Source organism: Schistocerca piceifrons, chromosome 1 (assembly GCF_021461385.2).
Source record: "Schistocerca piceifrons isolate TAMUIC-IGC-003096 chromosome 1, iqSchPice1.1, whole genome shotgun sequence".
Taxonomy (NCBI): Eukaryota; Metazoa; Arthropoda; class Insecta; order Orthoptera; family Acrididae; genus Schistocerca; species Schistocerca piceifrons.
Window position 1 is genome coordinate 443,017,153 of NC_060138.1, and position 24,334 is coordinate 443,041,486.

A 24,334-nucleotide genomic window follows, 5' to 3' on the forward strand; every position below is an offset into this window, starting at 1 on the left:
ATAAAAAAAAATTGCGTATTGTGTTGCTGTAAACAGAATCTATATATTTGAGATATGGTGTTACTGAAGGATGCAGAAATAAAGTGAACTGATAGGAACCATGGTTCTCCACAGAACTGGTAAGGAAAAATGTAATACATGGAGAACACTGAAAGGGAGAATTGGCTAATAGGTAACTTATGGTGACATCAGGAAATAACTCCCATTTTACTAAAGAGGGTTATATAGGGCAAAAATTGTGTTGTGAGGAAGGGATTGGAATACATACAACAAGTAATACAGAATTTTGGGTAACACTTTACACCTGGGAATTTACTTTCTGTTAGGAGCTGAGGTCATCATGGGTTAGTTGTTTATATTGCAATGTGCCACACCAAAGCACAAGTTTATGTGCAGTGTTCAAATAGTTCCCAGCGAGTGTCATTACATAAATACATACATTAGTCATTTTTGTGGATCATGCAGCGGGGACACCTGGAATATGGAAAGAACTCAGATGTACTTTTATTTGTATTCTTCACAATAAAATATTGTTATATTATAGTGTCAGTGTTAATTATTACTACTGATTATTGACTTAAAACTTGTGAAATTAAAACGTTGATTTTGAATTTCTATGAAGATATTCTTCAGTGGAGTGAGAGTACTGTAGAGCTTTCCCAACAAAAAAGTTCATTACTTCAGCCTAAAATTGCACTGCATTTCTTCCAGTGCATTCGATATGCTGTAACAGATGGTTGAAGTCATGCACCTGACTTCATTCTGTTTGCACGACTCTCCTTTTTGTAAATTTTGTAATTTAACAACTTAAACACTTTGTCTGGCTTACTTTTTGTAAGATTCTCTGACAGCAACAGATAATAGCATTATAGCTGACACATTCCTCTCGAGAGATTCAGCTGTTGTTTTGATATTTAAAATAATTCTCATTTATTGTTCTGTCTCACATGCAAATTTATAATTGGATTACAGGTTTCGATCACTCAGGATCATGTTCAGATCTAAAATAAAGTAAAACTTAATTTGTACCACCTAATATTTTAAGTAGAAGAAAAGGCAATAGCTGTACATAAATGCAGAATTTACCTAAATAGTTGTCAGCAACTCAGTACCACATATCACATACTTTGTTTTGCAACTGGAGTCAATATTTTAATTAGGTGTATGTTGGTGATAGGGGGAAGGGGAATAACGATAAGGGTTATGCTGAAATTATAGAATGTACAATTAAATAAAAATTCTCGTTAAAATACTGAAAGTGGAGAAAAATGGGTATGTGAAATGCGAATGGCACAAAATAGTAAAATTATGAAAAGGAGTGAGGGTATTGGTAGCAGGAAAGGTGTGTGTGTGTGTGTGTGTGTGTGTGTGTGTGTGTGTGTGTGTGTGGGGGGGGGGGGGGGGAGGGAGCTTATTGGCAGGCTCTTGTTAAACTCATGACATCCCCACCACTCCCTCCCTGCTTCCTTTCACATCCTCTAATCAGCCTCATTCAATTTTGCCTTCTCCCGTCCTACCTCCAACATATACCTATTTAAAACATTGACTGCAGATGCAAAACAAAGTACTCTAATGAGTGATTCTGAGTAAACAAGATGGGTTGCAGCTGCAACTACTTAGGTAAATCCTACATTTAGGTACAGCTACTACTGTTTCTACTTGTTGTAAAATATAGGTGGTGCATATTTAGATCTAAAGACAATCTCGAGTGGCCGGAGTATGCAGTCAAATTAAAAATGAGCAACTGAGATGGAACAATAAATGAGAATTCTCTTAGGCAATAGAATGTTCACCTTGGGCATGTAATCTGCTCCTTGCTTAACAGATTAACATACAAGTAAGTGAAAGGCTTTGTGGCAGTTCTGCAGTGGCATAACTGATGGTTAAGGAACTATCTTGACACAGCAGTTGGAGCAGCAGATGAGCACTTCTGATATCAGAGGAGTACTGTTGGAAAGTTTAGAAAAGTGAAATTTCCCCAAAGGCACAGGAGAGGAGTAGTGTAACCAAGGAATATAGATTGCACTTATGTATTTGGTGAGGGACTGGCGTGAATTGGATGTACAGTTGTGGTGTTGTGAGTAGTCAGTAGGCACAAATCCAATGTGAAAATGTTGTTAATCTTTTTAAATTTTTATACATAATGTCAAAGCTGTTTGTGGATTAAACCCGTATGAGAATGACAATAAATTATGGAAACATGTAATATGAGTACTGAAGTTGTGACACAATCTTGACGTAATAAATTATTATGTTGTTCTGGGCAACTACAGTGCCCCACTGTGGGGCGGCCGGTGGAATAATAGAATAAATGTTTTGTATTTATGATGTTTGCCGTTCTCAACACTGCCTCTCTAACTACAATATTGGCAACCTGAAAGTGATTAGCAAAACGTGAAGCCTGTAATCAGAATTCCTAGTGCCCACTTCATCTGAGAAATACATTTATAGCTACAGCTTATAGCTCTGAGGAATTAGGAGATTGTCTGGGATTCATAATCAAAAACTATTCTCTCTGAAATGTTCACTATATTTGGAAAGTCACAGACCAGAAAGAATCCGCACAATCCAACTACCAGAGCAGTTCAGTCTAATGCGCTGATGCCACTATAACTGTTCAAATCCAGATCATGCCACATGTGCAGCAGCCATTCAAGTCGAGCTTGTGTGCTCAGCAGTGTGTTCCACCACTGGATGGCCCAATCCACCCGTCACCACAGTTTGACAGCAGCCATTAATTTCGATGGACAGTTAGTTGGCGGTCGTGTCCATATAAAATGCTGTGCAGAAGTTACAATAGAGCTGGTGTCTGATGTGACGGATTTCATTGGTGGCCCTGCCTAGGATAGGATATGATGCGATCTGTGTGACGGGACTGGAGTTGGGTGTGTTGGTTGGGTGTGTAGAGCAGGCCTTGTGCCTAGATCTCCCAAAAGGGTATGATCCATGTGGCAGTGGTTTAGGAGGAAGTGTGGCTTAAAGATGGACCAGGATAGTTTGTAAATTGAATGTGAGGGAGAGACCATGTTGGGAGGGGTAGGAAGGATTGTGGATCGGGTGTTTCTCTTGCCTGGGCATGATAATATATACTCAAAGCAATGGCAGAGTCAGTGGTTAAGTTTTACCAGTCTGGGGTAATAAGGGTGTGATCCATTGCAGCTGATTCAGTCCACAATCCCCCCCCCAGGGGGTCCACAACTCTTTTGTGGATACGTGCGTAGCGAGCACGGGACCCCGAGCTAATGTGGCCCTCCTTCCTTTCCGGGCTGCATACCTTCCCTTTCCGCATCCTTCCCCATCCCCCATCTTCGCCCCCCCCCCCTCCACCCCTCACCTCTGGCTCTTTCCTTCCCTTTCTCCCCCTCTGGGAGTATGGTTTGTGCCTACGTCCGGAGACGGACGCTCGAATCTGTTCCAAATTCTTTGCTTTCTCCGCTTGCAAGTCTTCGTCCTTCCTCTGTCCTTCTCTTTTCCTTACCTCTTCTCTTCGCCCTTTTCTCCGCTGCGGCATTTGAGACCCCTCTTCTTTCCTTTCCCTTTCGCTTTTTTCCTCCCTGTGCGTGTCTGAAGGCTGACCCACACATTTCCATGCGTAGCCGGTGACGGGGTAACGCGTAATTCTCCGCCCCAGGTAGACAAGTAGGACACGTATGTACCCCCTGGTAACGGCCAGGCCCAGGGAGGGGTGATTACCCGAGCTGATACCTTCCGAAAGTGCCGATTGGTCCCTCCGTCCGTTTGTCGGGAGGTGTGACCTGAGGTGTGAACAATCACCTAAGGCGGTAGTGCCCTCAGAGAGGGCCCCCACAAGGGAGGAGCGCGCCATCGGAGACGCCGGTAATCATGAGGGATTCTTCCGCAATGGTTTCCTCACCTTCCACTATGTCTGCTCACAAACGTAAGTTCACTGAGTCTCAGCCACAGACAGTTCTTCCATCGTTGCCACAGTTCCTTATTGTTTCTCGGTCTGACGAAGGTCACGACATCTCCACGGTCAACCCTTTCATTATTCAGAAAGGTGTCGATGCAATTGCAGGTCCTGTAAAGTCTTGTTCCAGATTACGGAATGGCACCTTGTTGTTAGAAACAGTCAGTGCCCTCCAGGCACAAAAATTGCTGCATACTTCACTGCTCCACACCTTCCCTGTCCGGGTTGAACCGCACCGCACTTTAAATTCCTCGTGTGGAGTCGTTTATACACGCACCCTCGATGGATTGTCTGACGAAGAAATTCAGCACTACCTGTCTGATCAGGGCGTAACGGCTGTTCATAGAGTTATGAAAAGGGTTGACACGAACATCATTCCAACCCGCACTGTCTTCTTGACATTTGACAAAGTTCAACTCCCATCGAAAATCAAAGCAGGCTATGAGATAATTTCCGTTCGCCCTTATGTCCCAAACCCTACGCGTTGCTATCGGTGTCAGCGGTTCAATCACACCAGCCAGTCCTGTTCCAATCCGGCCAAATGTGCTACGTGTGGCAAGGATGCCCATGAGGGTGCTTGTCCACCTCCATCCCCTCGCTGCATCAACTGTATGGTTGACCACGCTGCTTCTTCTCGAGATTGCCCCATTTTTAAAGGCGAAAAGCTCGTCCAGGAAATCAGAGTGAAGGAAAAGGTGTCAACCTTTGCTGCTCGAAAATTATTCGCCAGTCGACAGCCCACCGTGCCTCAGACAGGAAAATACAGCACTGTCCTTGCTTCTCCTCGGCCAACAAAGGAGGCGGCCACGCAGACTTGCGACCTCACCTTTAGTACCACGGTCGTCAGATCGGCCAGCGCAAAGATCGCCCATTCAACCTCACCACTTTCGCCTGCCCACTCTATGGCTCACCCTTCATCGGGTTCTGCTAAATCTCGAGCCCACAAGTCAGACACCAAGACTTCGAAAAAAGAGCATACTCGTGAAGATTTTTTTACTGTACCCCAACTTCACAACCATCGGTTCCTCCTCCATCTAAACATCATATTTCCAAGAAGGCTAATAAGAAACCCAGTTCATCTCCTCCTCCACCAAGGCGTGTCCCATCTACAGCACCACCTGGTGGAAATCGCCCTCGGCCGTCTTCTGTGTCGCCGAGGCGCACTGCTGGCGGCCGATCAACCGGCCGATCGCTGGTGGCAGGAGCTGCTCCTGAACAACCTATGGATCAGGATCTTCTGCCTTCGGCTGAATGCCATTCCGTGCTGTCGGTCGCAAGCTCTGAGCAGTCGTTGAGTTGACGGCCACCTTGGTCACATTCCTCCCTTTTCTGTTCACCCTATGTCCATTATCCACTGGAATATCCACGGCATTCGAGCCAATCGGGACGAATTGTCGATCCTCTTGCGATCGTACTCGCCGGTCATCTTCTGTCTTCAGGAAACAAAGCTGCGTCCCCATGACCGCTTTGTTCTCCCCCATTTTCAGTCCGTCCGATTTGATCTCCCCTCTGTTGAAGGCACTCCAGCCCATGGAGGACTCATGATTCTTCTCCATGATACTCTCCATTATCACCCAATCCACTTAAACACTTCCTTCCAAGCTGTTGCTGTCCGTCTTTCCCTTTCTGGATATACCTTTTCTCTTTGTACTGTATACATTCTATCGTCCACACCAATGGCATGAGCTGATCTCCTTCATCTTCTTGGTCAGCTTCCCCCTATTTGCTGGTTGGGGAGTTCAATGCCCACCACCCGCTTTGGGGATCTCCACATCCTTGTCCACGTGGCTCACTATTGCTAGACGTCTTCCACCATGTGGATGTAGTTTGCCTCAACACTGGGGTCCCTACATTTTTGTCTGCCTCCACGACAAATTTTTCTCACTTGGACCTTTCGGTCGGTACTGTTCCGCTAGCTCGGCACTTCGAATGGTTTGCCCTTGACGATACACACTCGAGTGACCACTTTCCATGTGTCCTTAGACTGCAGCCTCAACTGCCATATATGCGCCCGCGACACTGGAAGTTTGCCCAAGCCGATTGGACACTTTTTTCGTCTCTAGCGACATTTGATGACCGTCACTTTCCCAGCATCGACGATGAGGTCACACATATTACCGACGTTATTCTTACAGCTGCAGAACGTTCAATTCCACACACCTCCGAATTGCCCTGGCGCCCCCCAGTTCCTTGGTGGAACGAGGCGTGCCGTGACGCAATATGTGAGCGGCGACGTGCTCTTCGTGTTTTCCGCCACCATCCTACTTTGGCCAACTGTATCCGCTATAAGCAGTTCCGTGCGCGATGCCGTCGTGTCATCCGCGATAGCAAGAAGGCAAGCTGGAAATTCTTTATTAGCTCATTTAACACCTTCACTCCCTCCTCGGAAGTTTGGAGTCGGCTTCGACGGTTATCAGGCGCGCTTAGTTTCTCCCTGGTCTCTGGGCTCACTGTCGCGCATGATACATTAGTGGACCCCGTCGCAATTTCTAACTCATTGGGTCAACACTTTGCTGAGATTTCGAGCTCTTCAAATTACCCGCCAGCATTTCTCCCGAAGAAACGTGCAGCGGAAGTGCGACCTCTTGCTTTCTCCTCTCAAAATCGCGAAAGCTACAATACTGTTTTCTCCATGCGGGAATTCCAACATGCACTCTCTTCTTTCGCTCCTCCGCCCCAGGACCGGGTGGTATCCATGTCCAAATGTTGATGCATTTACCAACCCATAGTCTGCGTTACCTCCTTCGCCTTTATAATCGAATTTGGACCGACAGTACTTTTCCCAGACGATGGCGGGAAGCTATCGTCGTTCCTGTTCTGAAACCTGGGAAGGACAAACATCTCCCCTCTAGCTATCGCCCCATTTCTCTCACGAGTAGTGTCTGTAAGGTTTTGGAGCGTATGGTGAATTACCGTTTAGCGTGGTGGCTGGAATCCCGCAGTCTTTTAACACCTGCCCAATGCGGTTTCCGAAAGCATCGTTCTGCAGTTGACCAGCTTGTTGCTCTCTCCACTTATATCATGAACAATTGTCTCCGGAAACGCCAAACAGTAGCAATATTTTTTGATCTGGAGAGAGCATACGATACCTGTTGGAGGACAGGCATCCTCCGCACACTGTTCTCTTGGGGCTTTCGAGGTCGGCTGCCCCTTTTTCTTCGCGAATTTATGGCAGAGCGCACATTTAGAGTGCGGGTGAACACTACTCTCTCCCGTACTTTCTCCCAAGAAAATGGGGTACCCCAGGGCTCTGTGCTGAGTGTTGTACTGTTTGCCAGTGCCATAAATCCAATTATGGATTGTCTCCTTCCTGATGTCTCGGGCTCCCTCTTTGTGGACGATTTTGCGATCTACTACGGCTCTCAACGGACCAGCCTTCCTGAACGACGTCTTCAAGGATGTCTCGATCGCCTCCACTCTTGGAGCATTGAAACCGGCTTCCGGTTTTCTCCCAGTAAGACCATTTGTGTTAATTTTTGGCGATGTAAGGAGTTTCTTCCACCCTCCTTACATCTAGGACCTGTCAACCTTCCGTTTTCAGATGTCGCTAAATTCTTGGGTCTTATGTTTGACAGAAAACTGTGTTGGTCCTCCCACGTTTTCTATCTTTCGGCTCGCTGTCTGCGATCCCTCAACACCCTCCACGTCCTGAATGGTACCTCCTGGGGAGCGGACCGAGTAGTTCTTCTCCGGCTCTATCGCGCCTTAGTGCGCTCGAAATTTGACTATGGAAGCATAGTTTACTCCTCTGCTCGGCCGTCTATTCTTCGTTGTCTCGACTCTATCCACCACCGTGGATTACGTGTAGTGTCTGGAGCTTTTTACACCAGCCCTGTGGAAAGCCTTTATGCTGAGACTGCTGAACCTCCGCTGTCCAATTGGCGAGCAGTCCTTCTGAGTTGTTATGCTAGCCATCTGTCTTCCATGCCTGCTAATCCAGCCCATGACATTTTTTTTCAATGCCTCCTTTGATTTAGGGTACGCAGGCCGCCCTTCCTCCCTACTACCACTGGGAGTCCGCTTCCATCAACTTCTCCATTCTTTTTCCTAAAACCTTCTTGACAACTTGGGGTACAGCACCACCTTGGCTCCGTCCCCGGATATGCCTGCTACGTGACCTTCGTCAATTTCCCAAGGATGGTACCCCTTTACTTGTTTATCGTCAGGCATTAGCTGCTCTATGTGCACAAACGAAGGAAGTCACATTTATTTACACTGATGGCTCGAAAACATTGTTAGGTGTAGGGAGTGCCTATATTGTTGGCGACACCCCAAATCAATTTCGGCTTCCCGACCAGTGTTCGGTTTATACTGCGGAGCTTTACGCTGTTCTCCAGGCTGTCCACTACATCCGCCGCCATCAGCGGATACAATATGTAATCTGCTCAGATTCTCTCAGCTCTCTCCTCAGTCTCCAAGCTCTTTACCCTGTCCACCCTTTCCACCGGATTCAGGACTGTCTGCGCTTGCTCCACCTGGGGGGCGTCTCGGTGGCGTTCCTCTGGCTCCCAGGACACGTTGATATCTGTGGAAATGAGGCGGCCGATATAGCGGCCAAGGCTGCAGTCTCTCTTCTTCGGCCAGCTATTCAATCGATTCCCTTCACCGATCTACGGAGCGTTTTATGTCGTCGAGTTGTTCTTTTATGGCACGCCCATTGGTCGACACTTCCCCATTATAAATTGCGGGACGTGAAAGCTCTTCCTTGTGCTTGGACCTCTTCCTCCCGAACGCGTCGTCGGGAGGAGGTAATTTTAACTAGACTCCGGATAGGGCACTGTCTTTTTAGCCATCGACATCTTTTAAGCGGCGCTCCTCCCCCACTCTGTCCCCACTGCTCTCAGCTGTGGACGGTAAGACACCTTTTAATTGAGTGCCCCTATTTTACTCCGTTACGCGCACGTCTACAGCTGTCGCCTGATCTATCGTCCATTTTAGCAGATGACACGCGCTCGGCCGATCACGTTCTCGAGTTTATTAGTGCCAGTGAAATGACGTCAGTCATTTGAAGCTGTTTTTGGGGACAACCAACCCCTTTCTGAAGTGGATTTTTAAGCCTTGCTTCTGCTTTTAGTTTCTCCAATTTTTTGAGTTTCGTTCCCATTTCTGCTGGTTTCCGTTTTCGGTTTTTACTGTTTCCTAAGTCACGGACCGGGCGCTAATGACCATAGCAGTTTTGCGCCCTAAAACCAAAACAAACAAAATCAGTCTACAATCCATTACAGCTGATTCAATGCAGAATAATTTACATCTAAGGTGTTCGGATTTGATCTTGAGAAGCCACTGAATTCTTCGAAACCATACCATAGTGGATAAGGTGTTTCCAGAATGGGTTTACCCAATATGAAACTGCTTTAAACTATTTTGTACCAGAAATATATTTTTCTTCATTTTGCAAAAATTTAATAAGTGGCACTCATAATAATACGTTTTTGACTTTAGTGTACTAACTTTACTACTGATATAACACAACTACTTCTTGATATACAAAGACATTGGACAATGTGTCATATCTGTCTGTGTAAAACAATAAAAATAATAGTTCTCTCAAAAATCCAAGAAACTAACTATTAATTACATTTCTTATCTGACATTGAACGTTGCACATCTTTATACGGGTACACTAATATTTACACTATTTTTATATCATATAGTGTGCAGCACAATCTTCATTTCAGTGCTGTGGATGCTAATGTGCTGTAGTTTGTGGAATCCATATTTATACTTTTGTGAAATGAAATTATGCAGTGTACGTGTCGCCGAGCGTAAAAGATCTTTCCGAAATGCATTGCTTTTTGCTGTGTTTCATTTCCTTAAGTGCTGAAGTTCTACACCAGTGTATAAAACATTTATGATTAAAAGGATTACAAGTTTCACAGCTCCAAGGGAAAGCACATTGCCACTTACCTTGGCAAAAACTATTCCACCCAGGAAAAAGTGTACAGTGAAATCCTGCTTTTACACTTTCCAAGGGACCTCAAAAAAATGGTCGAAAAAAAATGGGAAAATATAAGATGTGGGAAGTAATGTTTCAAGCTGTAAAATTTACGTATAGGATATCCCCTTGCACTTTATGTATAATGTATGTACATAACAAGCATCAAAACACTTGTCCGGGACTTTTTTTATTATCTAATAAAGTTTTATTATCTAATAAAAACTGCTGATGTAACTGGAACTGATAACTATCTGGGAAGTGGAAATGTTTGACTTTATTTCAAATGTCATAATCTATGGTTTTGGAAAGCTTGCAGCTGTCATACATTAATTAATTAATGAAATACTGCCTAGTTACGTACTTTCTCATGCTTAGCAAGACGCGTTTTGAAAATTTTTTATCATTGTCAAGTGCAAATGTGTAAATAAGTATTTTACATGGCATTTGAATATGCGTTATTCTGTGTCTCTTGCACTGTACTGGTCTTTTTGAGGTTATCGGGTAGTGTCTCACATCAGTTATGTAGAAAGCCACACACACACAAGCAAACTATCATTCACACTGTTTGTTTGTGTAACATCACAAATAATACTTACGTAAATACTGCACTTAACAAGAATAAATTCTCAAAACTCGTTTTGCTCATCATGAATACAATACGTAATCGGTGCTGTGTTTACATACACTAAAAACATTTGAGCAACACAAAGTGAATGACGGTGTCAACTAGCGCTCCACGTGGCCATATGCTGAAACACGCTAAATATGGTTTGACATAGGTGTCATGATGATCACAGCAGTTGTGAAACTGCATTTGCGCAGTAGACACAGTTTGGAAATGGTTGTGATTGGCATATCATCTTCATTCGAACAAACCTAGTTACATCAGCCACCGCACTACATAGAGCTTGGCAGCAACAGTAGCAGGAGGTACGGCACGAATTTTTACAATTTTTACTCGTTCACCCATTTAAATCCGATGAATGAGTTCCCTGGTGTCAAGAAACTTAACCACCTAATATTTGTAAACACTACTGGATGGCCAACATTATGCCAGCATTGTATTTTTTCCACAAACATTTTTTCGTAATGCGTGAATCACGGGAAAATTATAAACATGTTGACACAAAATCAGGTGCAGATTAACATTGTGGGCATAGGAAATAGGATGGGACTGATAAAAAATGTCATTAACGGTGGGAAAATGTTAATTCTAGGAATGTAAAAGTGGGGTTATACTGTATTTTCAACTGGGAAATGTGGGATTTTTTTTCTTGTGTGCATGTACATCCCATTGATGCAGTGTTTTAATTTATCAAATAATAAAGCAGCAAGCATGTAGCCATAGCTATTCCATATTCAGTATCCAGCTTACACTGAGGATCTCTTGAATACATGCCTGAACTGTGTACCAAAAGCACATTCCAGTATTTGACGAACACGAGAAAGCCTGTAGCAAAGAGCTTTATTTTTCTTATCAGCAACTTTGTATGTACATCAGTAGCATAAAGTATTACAATAATGGAAACAACTCATCTCCTAGAAAAAGGTGAGAAGTTTCCATTATGTTGTCCAGGAAGTGGTTTACCGTGTGGGATAAGTAGAGTCCCATCAGTTAGTGGTTTTCTTAATACTGAATTCGAATAAATGTTTGTGACACTAAATTAGCCCTTTGAATCCACATCTATAGAAGTAAATGCGTAATGTAGCCTTTAAGACTGCAGACCGGAGCTGTTCATAATTGAAGTAGGAGGAAGAGGTCACAGAGGTTTTATCACTGTTACATTTTTCCCATCAACTACTCCATGACAATTGTACAATTGCCATTTCCTTTTGCCCTAGGAGTTCTGTGCTCTTAACTGTGGAGGCTCTGCAGCTGTGTTGTGCCTGTGCTCTGATCTGCAGAGGCCCTGCTGTTCTCTGCTCTTTGTCTTTGATGCATGCAGTGGGCCTTAGTCTGTTACTTTGTCAGTCCTTTCAACCCAATAGAACTGATATGGACCCAAATTAAATTAAAGATTATGTTGCCAGGAATAATAAAAAACGAACAATGTTGCCAGGAATACTAATAATAAAAAAAAAACTGCCGAAGTCGAGACACTTGCCAAGGTAGCTGTTAGGAAAGTCGCTTCTCCATCAAACTGTATCGTGGAAACAGCAAGGTAGAATGAAGCTATTAAAAATTGTTATGAAAATTTGTTACATCATTAAATACTGACAGTGTCGCTAAAGGTTCTGTGATAGTGATAAGACTAATGTCAGTGGTTACTTCATTATCTCACTAAAAAGATGCGCAGCTGTATTCAACTAAATGTTTGGTGTATGTGATTAAAGTATATGGGTGACAAAATTATGCATTGCCTAACAACAAAACTGAAGTACCAAACAGGTGAAGAGGAAACTAAATGAAATTTCATGGTTTGAGACTGTGTGATTTTATTTCAGTGATTGAATCAAATTTACAAAGAACTTGACAGTATGAGCCCACATACGTATGTGACATTTGCACCGTTGTGCTGTCAAGAGTTTCCTGGCAACATTGTTTGTGACCTGAAGTCATACTAAACACTAACAACACTAAGGTGGCTGTTCTACCTGTGTCAGAGATTTGCAACTATAATAATTTACATACCTGCTGGTGATGGGTACATGTATGTGGTTATATTGAAATCCAGCTATGTCTGCAGGGTCCTTTACTTTTTTGCTCAGATAATGTATTTAAGTTTTTACAGTTAATAAGAGTGCTATTACTAGCATCAGAGTCCAAATTAAGTTCATCTGAGGAACTCTGTTTTTATCACACTAAATAACTTTCTCTTACTGTTTGCAGTATAGGCCCAGCATAACTGCAGTAGTGTATTTTGATCACTAGTTTTCATTCTCCCAAATCAATAACCATTTTCCTCGCCTTGGCTACCAGGCAATTGATCAAAAAATACAGTAATGTGTTAATTTTAAGCCTACCACTATGTTTCTTGTAGTGATACTAAATGGGGGCTGCTTAGTTTTTGACATGGAAGTGGAGCATGCTGTGTCACATTAAATCCAAAAGTATTTCATATAAGAGATCTCTGATAGAGTTAATGTGTGAAACAAGTGTGTGTGTGTGTGTGTGTGTGTGTGTGTGTGTGTGTGTGTGTGTGTGTCTATATTCTTGTGATCGTGTTCACTTAAATTCAATAACAGTAAAGTTCCCCGCATGTCAGAAATTAAGTAATGTCTTCAGGAAATGTATTCCTCTCACATTACCTGTATTGCCTAAAAAATTTTGTTGCCACAGAGTTTATAAGGGAAGTGGTCAATCTGACCTGCTGAAACTTGCCCTGAAATTTTTTGTACGAGAATACATTGAGAGAAATACTATGTCAGGATTTTACCTGCTAAGACACACTGCAAATGAAAAAGTTGAAAAAATTCATTGGTTGCCAGGCAGCTGGAGAAACGTGTATCATAGCCATCACTGAAGAGGCAACCATGCTCAACCTGGTATTCTGGGTTGACAGTTTTAATAGGTAAACAGATAACATGGCATAGCGCTATTGTAATTTCAGTTTCCGTTTATAGTTCCTCTGACACAGTTGTTCAGTGACTATTCGCTCAAATCTACAACTCATTTAATACCCGTAATAATTAGTGGTTGCCTGTGAGATATGTTTGTACATGCTTGCGAATAGCATCAGCCTTTGTACAGGTTCCATAGTTTCACAGTAATGTCAACCAATAAATGTTTTCGGTTGTCCAAAAATGAAACATGATTTATTGGATATAGGTTCCACCTTTTACGCAAAAACGCTATTTTTCTCGTTACCCAAATATGTTTCAACACCTCTGTGCGTCATCAGTGGATTTTATTGAAAACTGTAAAAAGTGAACATATTTTATGTTGTAACTGATCTAACAAAGTGAGGCTTAAAGATAATTTTTGTTCATTTTTCTTCGTACCGTGACTTCATATTACATGTTTTTCAGGACCGTCTGTATGGTGTCCTGCACTGATAGCTTGTCATCCGCAAAACAAATGGTATAAATGTGAATTTCATCAGCGAGTTAACACATCCCTTTAGTTTTAAAAAACATGATTTTTGTGTTAAAAATGTTTCGTGTATATATTTGTTAATCAAGTTTTGCATTCTGAGAGCACTCATGAACGCACGCACGCACGCACGCACTAAAGTACTTTGTGTGATTTTGTTTCTGCAAAGCCTTTTTCACTTTGCAAAATGCGATGAGCGCTGTGTTGTTGTGTTTGCTAATCCCATCGGCGTTCATTTGGCACTGAATTTGAAATATCTCTCTCTCTCTCTCTCTCTCTCTCTCTCTCTCTCTCTCTCTCTCTCGCTCTGTGTGTGTGTGTGTGTGTGTGTGTGTGTGTGTTAGGTGGCGACCAGTCTTAAAGGGGTATGGCCTTTGTGCATCTTTGTTGAGGTTTTTAGAGTGGCTGCCTTTAGATTTTTTGTGTCGATTGTTTTTATCTGGCCTTTTGAGAATGTATTTTTGGTGTTTTTTAGTGTTTGTTGGATGTGTTACACAGTCAAAATCGTGTACGTTTCATAGTTGATTTTTTGACATTCATTTGAATGATGCCATCATTTCATTAGAAACTGTGGCAACGGGAAATAACTTGGGTGATTATGTGAATTGTGGTCTGAATGGTGATTGTTGTGCTAATTAAAGTCCAAAAAAATAAAAAAAATGAAGGACCTTCCAAGCCCAAAAAAAAATGTGTACAATAATAACTTTCAGCGAGAAAGAATAGGCTATAAATTTTAAATGAAAGTGGGACAAAACTCTTATACAAAATCCAGTGTGCAAAGCCGGATTCATTTCATAAAGTCTGAGCATAAATTGTATGAATAGAAAAAATGCAACTCGCAGACATGTAAAAGAAAATCTTTCAATATAGAACAGCTTCTGAGAGACAGTGCACCCTTACAGAGGGAGATAAAGGTGACTTGAGCACTCTGAATTGCAAGTGAGATGAACATTACTGATTCCCAGGCTTTGTTGGACCTGCTTAAACAGATTCAGGAAATGATATGAAAAAGGAAGTCAGAAAATTAAGAGCTTTACTTCAAGAAAGGGTGTGGATATGATGACATTGGTAGATAATACTATAGAGAAATTAGTAGCTGACAAGAAGACAAAACTCCTTGCCACTCCCTAAAGTACTGCATATATGGCCAGACAGACAGTTGATGAAGACATTCATTACAATAATGTCAGTGGAAAGTATCAGTTTGTGCAGTTTTGTATTTTTCCTCAGAAACCTCAGAGCAGATTAGGCAAAAATAAATAAATAAATAAATATGATTGTGTAGATCTTGTAATCGATGTAGCAACATCTGGAAAAATGGAAGAGAACAATGTCTTTAGGGCAATGACTGTTAATATAATTTGGATTCCATAAGAAATTTTTCTGAAGTGTGAAGAATTTTGCAGGAAATTGTTGGGCAATATAATTTGCAGTAGTTCTTTGCCATTTCAAGTTTGTCAGCAGATTTGTACTGTTAAACTTTGGACATTTGTGCATTGTCAGTTTGCAACACCAAGTTTTATGAATTCGATCAAGTGTGCCTGGTATGTAGCAAAATATGCAGAACAATGGCCACAGCCATTTCCTACTCCATCCCAATTTTGTTTAAAAGTAGTAATTACTATGAAGGCCCTAAATGCATTAATTTTCCTTTTGTCAGGTGTGCCTTGTGTAAGGAAAATATTTGGTTGTCATTCGAGACACTTCACATTTTTGTAACAAATACAAGGAATAAACAAGCAATGTTTTCATCGCCAATAAAATATAAATCATTTAAAAATTGTCATAAGAAATGTGCTGTGGGAATTGTTATAAAATATTTTATGTCTACAGATTAAAATCCAAATTAATGGAAGTCCTCTCTAAGTTACCATTATATAGTGCCTTGATTTTCTTTCCTCTTCTATTGCCATGTGTAACAATTACATCAGCAACAATTTAGCTCTCAATATTAAGCACAAGTTATTCAAACAATTAATGATTTGAGGCATTTTTAGTGTGGCTTAATTGCTCACACTTCTCATGTGAATACTTACGGATTTCGAGCTATACTCTCGTCACTGCTGTGTCTACTTGGTCGCCGATTCCTTTGTTTGGCAGGAAGGGCTATACAAACCATTGTTATGTGGCTCTTTGTCCAGCAGATATGAGTAACTTTTATCATTTTTTACAAATAATTGCAGTATGCCTTAACAGCTAATGTCTTGACACTGCAGTTCTTTCGGTGCATGCTTCCTACATGAAAAATTTTGTCAGCATGTTGGATTGGACTATTCCCTTGTAAAATGAAAACAGTGGAGTTCTTCCAGAAGACACTGATACCAGTTCCATCTTCGTACATTAAATACAGTCAATGAAATATAAACAGGAGTTTATTAAGAAAAAAATTAAAACATGAAAGGCAAGTATAATTTATCTTCGTACATAGTTTGCCTACAATCTCTTTCACAGTGGAGTCCGTGTACGAAAGTTCTATTTACTTACAATGTCAAATTTGGATCAAGTTCCAAGCTTTTGATTATTGCCTACATCAGCGTAGTTGTCTGGGGCTAATTCTGACCATTGTGAAAATGACAAGGCTCCCACTTTTATACCCACTGAATGGCATCTGATTGGCTGGATTATGTCATGATACCATAGGAATGGTGCGTACTGAGGTGGCCCCTCTACATCCATAGATTATGTTTGCTCTCTCTTTCCAGCATTGCTTGCAGCACCATGATTCGTATCAGGCAATAAACTATGTGGTGTCTACCTTTATGAAAAAGACTGCTTTAGCTCTATGTTAAATTTTTGATCCAACTAGTTAAGCAGCGTTAGAACCACGTCTTTGGGGATACATATTTATTTCATAAATTATTTTAAATGGTAACCAATAGGTGACTAACATTCTTTGTTGCAATTGTGATAAAAATGCTCAACCGTCAAAAGGTCCGTACTCAAAATAAAAGTATGCAGAATGTAGGGAACACAATACTGTTACAGGAAACCAGAAGTGTAACATCGTGACAACATGAGGTCCGCAATGACCACCTAGATGAACTCAGATCATTACATTCTGCCGTATTTTAAATTGGACGAACATCCTCTTGATGACTGAACATTTTTGTCGCAGTTAGAGCAAGAATGTTGGCTTATTTACTGGTTGTTGTGGTTTTCACTTCTGAGACTGGTTTGATGCAGCTCTCTGTGCTACTCTATCCTGTGCAAGCTTCTTCATCTCCCAGTATTTACTGCAACCTACATCCTTCTGAATCTGCTTAGTGTATTCATCTCTTGGTCTCCCTCTACGATTTTTACCATCCAAGCTGCCCTCCAATGCTAAATTTGTGATTCCTTGATGCCTCAGAACATGTCCTATCAACCGGTCCCTTCTTTGTCAAGTTGTGCCACAAACTCCTCTTCTCCCCAATTCAATTCAATACCTCCTCATTAGTTGTGTGTTCTATCCATCTAATCTTCAGCATTCTTCTGTAGCATCACATTTGGAAAGCTTCTATTCTCTTCTTGTCTAAACTATTTATCGTCCATGTTTCACTTCCATACATGGCTACACTCCATACAAATACTTTCAGAAATGACTTCCTGACACTTAAATCTATACTCGATGTTAATAAATTTCTCTTCTTCAGAAACACTTTCGTTGCCATTGCCAGTCTACATTTATATTCTCTCTACTTCGACCATCATCAGTTATTTTGCTCCCCAAATAGCAAAACTTCTTTACTACTTTAAGTGCCTCATTTCCTAATCTAATTCTCTCAGCACCACCCGAGTTGACTTGAGTACATTCCATTATCCTCATTTTGCTTTTGTTGATGTTCGTATTATATCCTCCTTTCAAGACACTGTCCATTCCGTTCAACTGCTCTTCTAAGTCCCTTGCTGTCTCTGACAGAATTACAATGTCATCGGCGAACCTCAAAGTTTTTATTTCTTCTCCATGGATTTTAATACCTACTCTGAATTTTACTGCTTGATCAATATACAGATTGAATAGCATCGGGGATAGGCTACAACCCTGTCTCACCCCCTTCGCAACCACTGCTGCCCTTTCATACCCCTCGACTCTTACAACTGCCATCTGGTTTCTGTACAAATTGTAAATAGCCTTTCGCTCCCTGTATTTTACCTCTGCCACCTTCAGAATTTGAAAGAGAGTATTCCAATCAACATTGTCAAAAGCTTTCTCTAAGTCTACAAATGCTAGAAATGTAGGTTTGCCTTTTCTTAATCTAGCTTCTAAGATAAGCCATAGGGTCAGTATTGCCTCATGTGTTCCAAATTTCTATGGTTGTTGTTTTAAATAAATTACAAAATAAATATGCATACTGGATGATGTGGCTCTAATGCCGCGAAACTAGTTTGATCACAAATAAAGATTTATCATACAGCTCATGTGGTTGTATTCATCTTTGTACATTTCTACAGCTGTGGATGGCCACAGTACAAAATTTGCTGTATGTGAAGTCCTCCTCTGTGTCCTTTCGTTACCAAGTGCAAGCTTACATTCGTTTCTCAGTGCAAAACTGTTGTTTCTATTAAAGTTGTTCGTTTAATTTCAGCTGCTTCCCTGGTCAGAGTCCAAATAGTGTGACATGTGTAGCAACCCTTGTGTGAAAAAACAAAATCTTTTATTTGTTTAGCAGGTGTTGCTCAGCCAACAAAGATTTTTTTTCCCCCAAATTCCTGTACTTCAGGTGACTGATGATCAACGCAGCCATTGGCAACAGTCCGTATAGACTGTCCCACATAACTTTTGCCATACTAGCAAGGAATATTATAAATCCCTCAAACTCTCAGGCCAAGATTATCTTCAACAGGCTGCAACATTTCTTTAATTTTCTGGGATGGCCGGAAGACCGGTCTGATTTGTTGGCTGTTTAGGACTTCACCTATTCCATTAGTTTTTGCATTTAAGAATGGAAATCACACTTTGCGTTGGTCCTTGTGGCTTCATTGAATGATTTCGTCTTGGTTTACACTATAGTGTTCACCTAATATCATGGATAGAATACTTGTTCCCATTGAACACAATCATTAGATGGTTAAACTTGGAATTGAGGTGGTCATTGTCCAGCATAGTTCTGATTCTGTGTACAAGAGCATTCAGCATAGCTTTCTTGTGAGCTGGATGGTGGAAGCTGCACCTATTGACATACAGATTTGTATGCAACAGTATTCCTATATATTTTTGACATAGTTTCCTGCTTTCGAAATTCATTTTTACCAGCGAGAAGGAACGCGTTTTATCACAGGATTTTTTAATGAAACTGGTTTCGTCGGGAGCCAATTGCATGCAAATCCCCCGATACCCTCATCATCTTCAAATTCTAGCCCTCCTAGAGCTTCTTTAGTGGCCCAAACAAATGAAAATCACAGAGAGGATGATAAAGTTGTGTCCACTGCGTATTTTAAAATCTTGTGACTGAGTTGAGTATGTATGGGATGTGGCATTGTTGTGGACATAATGGCCTCTTGAATCAGTTGGTTATCAAACTCATTGGAGTACTCGAGAACTTTCTATTAGTTCAAATTTCCGGGAAAGGTGGGATTTTAATGTTTGTTTGTACAAGTGTATGATAAGAAATATTATGAGAGGGTGTTACTAAAACTCAAAAGAAAATGTGAAAAATATCCCAATGTCCATGTGTATTTTACACTTGAAGCTTCTTGTAAAACTACCTTTGTATATAAAACATGCCTGCAAGAAGTAATTAACTTGGACAATGATTCATCACTTTGTGTAAGGAAAACATATTTTATGTCACTTTGTCTTTTATTTACATTGTTTCAGAATTGGGAAGTCTTTGTGAGTGAACAGAATTTTTGGAAGAGGCTCTGGTGTCTCGAGAAGCAGATTGCATTACAAGAAGGCAAGCGGAGAGGTTGGTTTACTTATACAGACATGGAGAGACTTCTGGAATCTGTAGACATAACAGCATTAGTGAATGCAGTTCTTACAGTAAGTGCAATTCATTACTATTAACGATTTAACTGAGCAATATGAACAGTATGCTTGTGACATCTCATAGATTTGAACCATACAATATTGTCAATACGTCTCCCTAGCTATCATGTTAAAGATTTCTTGATATTGGATGCTCTCTGAGTAGATCTCAGTATTGAAGGGTGGTTAAAAAAATGCTGTACATTAATCTGTGTGTAAAATGGCTGATTATTTTTATTTGGCTGCAGAATAAATAAGGTGGATAGTGCCAAGAAGAGGACACGTTCCAACAGTTGATATGGAGTTACTTATTAGCTTTACTCCTGACTTGAAAATGTGCAGTCGGCTGAATAGATATTGCTACTAGCTTTCAGTTTTCACTGTAATGGCAGGTGTGTGCACTTGAATTGCTTTCACTGTATTGATGCACCTATACCCAGTGTGATCCTCCCTCTTTCCACACAATTTATGATGCCCAAGCATATTTTTCCAGCCTGTTGAACACAATACACTGGCAGCATGTGTGAGGTCTAGATCTAACAGAGTGCTAACATGCTGAAGGAAACTTCCATTCTTGAATAGGGTGGTGATGAAAGCTTTATGTTCTGAGATTTTGAAACTAAATTGATAAGGATCTTTGCCCTTAACACAAAAATATTTACTTTCTCAATTATCTGAACATGCATGGTGGATTGACTGTAAGCTTTTGACCTGCTATAACCTCTCACCACCTCTTACAAACTATGCAGAGAATCTTCTGCAAATGAGGCAGGAATAACATCCTCGGAAGACAGGATGTGGCACTACAGTACAGATACTGCCTAAGGCCTTCTACTGCAATAGCAGATAGATACATGCATTTGATCTAGTTTTATTTTATTGATTTGTTTATTTTTTTGAGTTGTTGGCAACACATTTGCCAGGGTAATTGTTTTAAATGTGGATTAGAAAAGTAACTCTTTTTCAACAAGTATTCTGATTTTATGGGCAGTTGGACCCTCTATATACTGGTATTTATTTTGCCACATCTTCAGGATGGAGGGCAGAGGGGAAGGTCTTCAAATCAAGACATGAAAGTATTAGCAGATGCATGTGTCTTTATTTAAACTAAACTAAATTCCGTTCGGACAGGCCATGAGGGCCCAACAGTACCGACTAGCCGCCATGTCATTCTCAACCTACAGGCGTCATTGGATGCAGATATGGAGGGGCATGTGGTTAGCGCACCGCTCTCCCGGCTGTATGTCAGTTTACGAGACCAGAGCCGCTACTTCTCAATCAAGTAACTCCTCAGTTTGCCTCACAAGGGCCGTGTGCAACCCACTTGCCAACAGCCCTCAGCAGACCGCATGTTCACCCATCCCAGTGCTAGCCCAGCCCGACAGTGCTCAACTTCGGTGATCTAATGGGAACCGGAGTTACCACTGCGGCAAGGTCATTGGCTGTGCCTTTATTTAGTGCAACTAAAGAAAGAGTGGGACATAGTGGTACTGACTAATGCTCTTTGCTTAAGTTCATCAAACGAGCCTGGACACAAAGTGCCAAATGCCCCTGAATTGCAAATAAAATGTGCTTGATGTTTTCATGTAATTTGACGTGTGTTCCTTTGTTTATTGCAGTTGGGTTACAACTAAAAAATGACAGGTATTCTGATTGTGTATGTAGTGTGTATCAAATACACCATCAATCCAAAAATTTTAAAGACTGGATCAAGAAAACAGAGACAAAAGTGGAGATTATAGTTTTAATGCATCAAGTTTTTCTAAATTTTCTCCTGCCAGTTCAGTATGGTGTACAGAACATTCACCATGTAAAACTCAGAAAATTTCTTTGCGATGTTTAACCTGTGCATCACATTCATATTTTCTTCAGTCTTGGCGAACCACCAATGACCCGTTCTGTACTTTATCATTTTGTGGTGGTTTCATATTATTAGCACTAATCTTGTAACCCATGACGATTTATTTCAAGTAAAGAATTGTCTGAATATTGAATTTCAATAAACTTGTGCCAGATGACCCTGCATTGTCATTTTCATTTGGCAATCAATATGTCTGCGACAAACTTTGCACACTCTTCTCTCTTCCTTAGAACATTCTAGAGAAGTCTTGAACTCTTGATTTAGAAACGCTCTATTGTGATTTGTGACACAACAATGTTGACATATCTGTCCACTACTTAATGCTGCATTTTCATGAGTGACTATTCGAATGCACATTTTTTTATTTACAATGATTGTTATTTCAAGGTGGCACTGTATTTACTTTAATGAAATCGCTTACATGCTTGGGGTAGTGTACCACTCTGGGAACTTGCAGACTGACGTGTGTGTGTGTGTGTGTGTGTGTGTGTGTGTGTGTGTGTGTGTGTGTTAATGGCACTGTATGGTAAAGAGGGGGGAGGGAGGATCAGGCACAGTATAAGAGCATCACGACCAAAATGTGAGGTTATGTTTCCACTAGTTAAAATAAACTGAACACATGAAATTGATGCAAAGTCCTTCACATTTAAAACTTTAAAATGAAATTTTGCTATATAAGCAAGTGTCGGTAAATATTAAGTTTCGTGTTTTTATAATGGAAGTGTTAATATAGCTACTCGCCAAGTACTTCAGGTATCAAGTACATCAAAAAAGATGGAAAATGTCACTTTAGCTTTCAGAAAAGGGTATTGTCCCAAAGCTTAGCAACATTTTCGATCTTGTGTAAGTGGCTGTTACCACACAGTGCCTGAAATACTCTGAGCTTAGTCTGCTCATTGTTTGTTTTCTGCTTGAGGCTTTCAATGGCCATATTTTTGTTGTAATTTTCATACCTTCTGGTTAGTAAAAGATATTTTTAAATAAAACATTCTTTTTTCGTCTTGAAAAGTTTCAAATGATACATAATAGACTTTTGTTATTTTTTTTAGGTGTCTGCTGTTTGCATAACAAGTTACACTGTAAGTGTTTTGGCTCTGCTAGGATCTGCATTTATTGTCAGCCAAATACCAGGAAATGCCATCTCTCGGAATACTCAAGACGTCAGTCAATCAGCTGCTGAGATACCTCAGAATTTTACAGCTAACAGTGAGCAGGAGAATGCTGATGCCGTGGTTACAAATTTCATTCTTGCCTCTCTCGGGTCATCTGATAGAGACAACACTGCCGTGTCAGTTGACTTCAATCATAATATTGTCAATGAACTTGCAATGAAGTTGTCAGAACAGTCTACAGAAACTGTGGAAGGAAATGGAACTGCTTGCCCTGCTGTAATAAATTCATACAGCTTTGATGATGAAATTAGTTGGAAACTAGTGAAGAGCCTAGTGGACTGGTTTTGGCACCACTCGTGGCTACAAAATAATAATCGAAGAGGTCACACGTACTTTGACCTTACAACAGCACAAGGAAATTATTCATATTCCTCTTTGCATTGGATAACATTTATTGCACCGTGGTCATTGAAAGTGCCACATCATATGGCAGAAATGTCACCAGGTGAAGTAATCAGCCTTTTTCAGTAGAACAAGGGAAATAAAAAACATTAAATTTTACAAATGAAGATAACTGTTGTTAAATGCGAGATAGAGCTATTTTTGGTAACTGCTTTTCTATGTACAAATAATAAAATAAGTTTGTGCTACCTGCAAGTGTACTTGTTGATCAAATGCTTTTTAAAATCAACTAAGTCTGACTGTGAAATTCTTTGAGATTGTGAATAACATCTATAACTTTAGTCAAAAATTTCTTGTTTTTATTTCCTCTCTCTTGCCATTAGTTTTGTGAAATATGTGAAAATAAGACTTGTGCCAAACCCTGTTGCCTTTTTGTCTTAATAGTGAACTGTGCATTTGTGCATTGCACCTGAGTACTTAACTGAGCTTTGCACATGTGACTTTCTTGGTGAAATTTATATCTTTGTGGAGAGGAATGGTTGTATATAAAAAAAGCCATTACCTTAACAGGAGGAACTAATTTAAGTTCTTGGTGCCTTGGCGGGTGAAGAGCTTTGAACATTCAAGGCATGTTGTGCATGTGAAAAATGCTATAATGATTAGGATCATATTTTAAAGAGTAAGAATATCCATTACTGGTGCGTAGGTTGATGGGATTGTGGACAACAATCCCATACACACTGGGAGATAAACTAATAGAGCATTGTGATGAAGTTTAGATTGGAGGCTGTGTGTATTTTAGTGTAGGAGTATTATGATACTTAAGTTTTGTGTGTGTTGCAGATACATTGTTTTCAGTGAAACTGATGATTCCAATTATTCACACTGTATCAACTACTGGCATAGTTGCTTTCATAAGGTGCTGTGAATAATGGGGTTATACATATTGATCACAATCCAAATGGTATTCACACATAAGACCATCACTCATAGCACTTGGTGAAGATCAGTAGGTTAGTTGTTGCATAATTGTTGACACTTTTGTGAAGTGTCATCAGCAGTTGGGCATTATTGTATATGTATTGTGGAATGCCATAAAAATTCATTTGA

At 40.8% G+C, this 24,334-nt stretch overlaps 1 protein-coding gene across 1 annotated transcript in view; it reads left to right on the forward strand.

Moving 5' to 3' along the window:
* LOC124798052 (protein CNPPD1) overlaps window positions 1-23,555 on the forward strand; it is a 53,241-nt gene extending 29,686 nt beyond the window's left edge. Inside the window, exons 5-6 of the mRNA XM_047261282.1 lie at window positions 19,697-19,864; window positions 22,760-23,555. Of these exons, the coding sequence (XP_047117238.1) occupies window positions 19,697-19,864; window positions 22,760-23,353 (762 nt within the window). The 3' untranslated portion in view covers window positions 23,354-23,555. The remainder of the gene's footprint in view (window positions 1-19,696; window positions 19,865-22,759) is intronic.
* The last annotated feature ends 779 nt before the right edge of the window (window positions 23,556-24,334 follow it).